This window comes from Dasypus novemcinctus, chromosome 10 (assembly GCF_030445035.2).
Source record: "Dasypus novemcinctus isolate mDasNov1 chromosome 10, mDasNov1.1.hap2, whole genome shotgun sequence".
Classification (NCBI taxonomy): Eukaryota; Metazoa; Chordata; class Mammalia; order Cingulata; family Dasypodidae; genus Dasypus; species Dasypus novemcinctus.
The window spans coordinates 89,536,324-89,541,469 of NC_080682.1; the positions used below are offsets into that span (position 1 = coordinate 89,536,324).

Genomic DNA, 5,146 nt, shown 5'->3' on the forward strand with positions numbered 1-5,146 from the left:
ATTTATTGATAAATGTAGGACTGGAATATGAGTAAGTTTATGGAGCTATCTTTAGTCATGTTAAACTTTAGATGACTACTTGACATTCATGTAGAGGTGTGAAGAATTTAATTGGATGTAGTGTGGCTCCTGGAAAGAGTAGAGACCAAAAATCGATTTTGGAATTCATTTTTATTTCCTTTTGTCATTACATTCCACCCTGTAGTTTCTCTCTAAGTAAGTTATAGTTTCTGAGGGCCCAGGGCCTTGAGTACAGCCCTCTTCAGTGCAGCCTTTACTTCAATGTTCCTTAAACTGTAGATGATGGGGTTCAGCATGGGTGTTACCACTGTATAGGAGAGTGACAACAACTTCTTGTTTTCAGGAGAGGTGCTGGACCGAGGTCGGAAGTACATGAGGATGGCAGTGCTGTAGAAGAGGGTCACAACCAGGAGGTGGGAGGAACATGTGGAGAAGGTCTTGTGTTTCCCCTCGGCCGAAGGCATCCTGAAGATGGTGGAGAGGATGCGGACATAGGACCCCAGGATCAGCAGGAAAGGGAAGAGGATGAATAGGACTGTAGCTGTCAGGGCCTCCAGTTCAAACATGGAGGTATCAGCACAGACCAAAGCAATGACAGGGGGGCTGTCACAGAAGAAGTGGTTCACCCTGTTGGGTCCACAAAATGGGAAGCTGAAAATCCATGTGGTTTGCACACTGGCAACTGGAAACCCTGAGAACCAAGAGGCAGCTGCCAGCTGGGCACAGGCTCTGCGACTCATGATAATTGGATAGTGCAAAGGGTTGCAGATGGCTACGTAGCGGTCATATGCCATGGTGGCCAGGAGGCAGCACTCAGCAACCCCAAAGAAGAAGAAGAAATACATTTGAACAGCACAGCCAAGGAAGGAGATGGTCGTGTCAGGCATGATCAGTGTCTCTAGCATCTTGGGCACAATGACCAAGTTGAATCCAATCTCCAGAAAGGACAAGTTTCTGAGGAAGAAGTACATAGGGCTTTGTAGGGCAGAGTCAGCTGTGGTGACCAGGATGATGAGGACATTACCCACTAGGGTAACCAGGTAAATGGACAAAAAAAGGACAAACAGGAGAGCCTGTAGCTCAGTGGAGAGGGCCGAGAAACTCACAAGAACAAACTCACGGACAATTGTCCAGTTTCCCCACATCATTCTTCTACAATGGACATTCAAACCTCAGGAAGGTAGAAGTTTCCCTGTGTTTTTTTTTTTTTTTACCTTTATTATGCCTTAGAGAAGGAACCTCCCATGGTCTCATTCTTTTCTTATTCTAGATTATATTTTACAATTGTTCTTTCCAATATGTAACAAACAAACAAACAAAAACAAATCATACTATTGGGTTCACAGTTTGTTTTGAATAGATACTTCCTTTTTCTTACTGAATTGAGTCATTATATATATATAGATTTTTTTTTTTATTTATAAATGGTCTGACTTTGCCCTGTAGGAGATGGTCACAATTAGAGAATCACTTTTGTTCCTTTATATGATCACTCTTTTAGCAGTCATTATTTCTAAAAACAAACCAGAGTCAAGCATTTCTGAGGAGGCAGGTCATGGTGCACAATGAAAAGTGGTGAGGTCAAAAAGAGTATCTTCTCTGCAAATGAAAGGGTTGGAAAGAAAAAAAAAATTAATAAACAATTACAAAATGGTTCCTGAGGAGGAGACCTGAATGAGCCCTAGTATTGAGAAGCTCATTCTTAGGAAGACTTCAGTATGTTGAAGGAATCACAATTTCTAAATTTAGAAAATTGCAGTTGAAGAAGGAAACACAATATAGAAAATGAGATTTATCTTGATCCCAGGTCCAAATATTCTCCATGTGGCTCTATGTGATTAGGCAGTGAAAACCTAGACTCAGATAGTCTATCAAAGTCATAGTGATAATCTGGACATGTTAATCATAAATCCTTTCATTATCTCCTTTTGGTTGACTTGTATAGGACACTCTATTGACTCTTAAGAACTTTAGAGCTCAGGGTTTACATGTTAATAAAGTCCAACTCAGACATGCAGATGTGACTAATAAAATTACATTCAGTGAAAAAGAAACAAACTTTTATCATTTCATCAGTAACTTAGCCTCTGAAATCAGGACCCTGAGGTTCTTTCTGATGACTATGCAATTAAATGGAAGAATATCTCCAAAGCATTTAGCTTGATGTCTGGCACATTGGAATCCTCAATAAATGCTGTTACTATTGTTACAATATAACACCAGAACTACGTAATCATAAAGGCTGCTTCTTATCTATACCATTGCCCAAAGTCACTATAGCCCTGTCTATTCAATATCTAAGACAAAAGAATCACATATTCAATAAATATTGATTATCCTCTATAGACCAGGCACTGTTCCAGATACTGGGGATGATATATCAGTAAACAAAACACAAATCTCTGCTCTCACAGAACTCACCTTGTAGGAAAAAGATATAATAAAGAAACTAAGTCAGCAGAGAAGGAGGTAGAAATCTGGGGTGTGTGGAGTGTCAGGGAAGCCTCCACCAAGGTGATATTTGTACAGAGTAAGGGGGTGAGATCAAGAGCAAAAAAGGGGAGGGAACACTATTAAAACAGCTGATCCCTATTCATTAAAACAAAACACGAAAACTTGACCAGGGTATTATATCTTTCCTGAAAATGTCTTTGATATGTCAGCTAGTTTCATAGTAAGAATTACTATTTATTGAACACTATATGACTGCTAGATACTATTATAAGTGTTTTGATGTATCTCATTTAATTCTCATTACAACTTGAAGATACAGGTACTATTAGCCCCCTTTTCCAGCCAAGGAATCAGAAGCACAGAGAATACTTTCCCCAAGATTAGTCAGTTAGCAAGTGTTGGCATCAGGTTATGCATCCTGGGCAATGTGACTGCAGAGTATGGATTTACCACCAGGCATCAGTTCCTTCCATTCTCTCATTCTGAGCCCCTTTTGAGGGTAAGTACTAGTATCTGTGATAGGGTGGGGAATAAGAGAACAGAAAGCAAGACATTTTCTAAAGATGAGCAGGAAGTTCCAGGATTTAGCAACTAACAATATAACATATAACATAACAACACAACACAAAATCCATAACAATATAACATAGATCTGAAAAACTACTTTCACAGTCCTTATATGAGAATAACCATTGTTTTATGTCTCTGTCTCATACTGTAAATGACACATTCTTTGAGAGTAGAAATTGTGTCATTCAATTTTTATCCCAATGCTTATTAAGGTAGATGTCCTGCCAATTATTATTGAATGAATACTGAAGATGTGGTAAATAATCAGGGAAATAAGTAAATGTTTCTCTATAGAAAATGTTCTCTATGAAGAGATAATTTAGGCATAGTGAGCCCCATTCATGAAGAATTTAGACACAAAAGAATATCATACAGCCTCATTCAATTATTCTGATTAAAGAGTGATGAGTTATAAATTGTACTCATTTTCCTCTACTTCAGCCTCTTCCTTGTGTCCACTGTATTTCAATAAATGGCACCACCCAGTTGTACAATCCAGAACTGGGATGTAATCTGCTAATTCATAGAACTTGGTTGTTTTCCTTCTAAATATTGATTCAGTGTCAATTCCTCCATTCCTACTGCCCTGTCTTTAAGCTCTCACTCTTATATTCTCTCATTTGGACTATTATTGTAGATACCTGCTTCAAACCCATTCTCCATTTGAGGGGATCTTTCTGACAGCAACTCTGATTAAGCCATTTACCTGCTCACCATCTCTCAATCACTTCCTATTGCCCCCAGGATAAAGTGCAAACTTTCAACAGTATTCTTTTCTCTGCTTATTTTATTTGTCTAGTTTTAAATCCACTGCGGAGCCCATGCTCTAGTCAACTAAAATACTTGCTGGTCTTGTCACATATAATGTTCTCTCACACCTCTTTGCAGTTCTCTACCCTTAAAAATCTCTCCCTGCAACTCTGTGTAACTTACTATTCATCTTCTAAGATGGAGCTGAAATAATATTTTCTTTGTGAATTTTCCTTATCTTCTCCTGTCAGAATCAAGGGACTATTCTTTCCTTTCTCATAGCAAACCATGCAAACTTCTGTTTGAGTACTTTTATAATTGTGTTTGTGAGTATCTATGTGTGCATCTATTTACACTGTGTAATTTTTAACACTATGAGCACAAATCTGTCTGCTCATCATTGCTTTTTTGGTACTAGGCAGAGTGCTTATCTCTGTAAGTGCTTAGTAACTAATGTAGCCTAAGATTTAATTATTTTTACTGCAGTTTGATGAGCCTATTAATGTCTAGTTGAGCCTATAGTGAAGTAAAACCTCTAAATGCTGTTGATTCTTTCTACAGCTAATGCATTAGGTTTTCTTCTTTCAGGATATATTCAGTTCAAAAATTTTTGGCTATATTATGTCTAGTCTGAGAAGATATTTTTAAAGCTTTGTTATAACAGCCTTTGATCACTCAGTGTGCCATGGATGTCCACTCCTCTCCAATATTTAACCAAAAATTTTGAAGTCAGAACCAAGACCCTGAGGCACATCACTTAAGCCAATTCTCCAAATCTACATTCTCTGTGCAAATTTGTTCGTCATAGTGCAAAGCCATCTGTTTTTCTCTGTAAATAACCTTAAATCATTTCAGACATGGATAGAATACAAATAAACCCAGTTATATGTAGTGTCATCCACAGCATCCCTTTAGCGTTGCTACAAAGATCTCCTGAACAAACTCATCTAAAGCCTTAGTGGAAAGCAGATAAACCATAGAGACACTCATTTCTTAACCCAAGTTCTAGCATCAACTGCCTTGAAAAGCCTTTTTTGAACTCCCCCCACCCCCAACAGGGTATAGTTAATTATTCTCTCCCATGTGTACATTGTAGCATTTTAAACTTTTATTTTAACAGTGGTTTAGTACCATAATTATTGTTTTATGAATGCCCTCTCCTTGAGGACCCAAACTGATTCCTTTCCATCCCTGTGTCCCATTTTTATTGCCTAGCACCTAGTAAGCACCAATAAATGTTGGTTTAATTACTAATTAACATTTAGTTTAATAACATTATTTAATTGGCCCAATTAACTAATATTTTTCTCAAAAAGTTAATGGGTTTAATTGTCATGAAATTTTTATGGGT

The 5,146-nt window shown here is 37.8% G+C and overlaps 1 protein-coding gene across 1 annotated transcript; it reads right to left on the reverse strand.

Annotated features, from left to right (window-relative positions):
- Positions 1–221: 221 nt before the first annotated feature.
- LOC101424407 (olfactory receptor 10A4) lies at positions 222–1,169 on the reverse strand. Its single transcript, XM_058306410.2, has one exon. The coding sequence runs from the start codon at positions 1,167–1,169 to the stop codon at positions 222–224; it is 948 nt and encodes a 315-aa protein (XP_058162393.2).
- Positions 1,170–5,146: the final 3,977 nt, after the last annotated feature.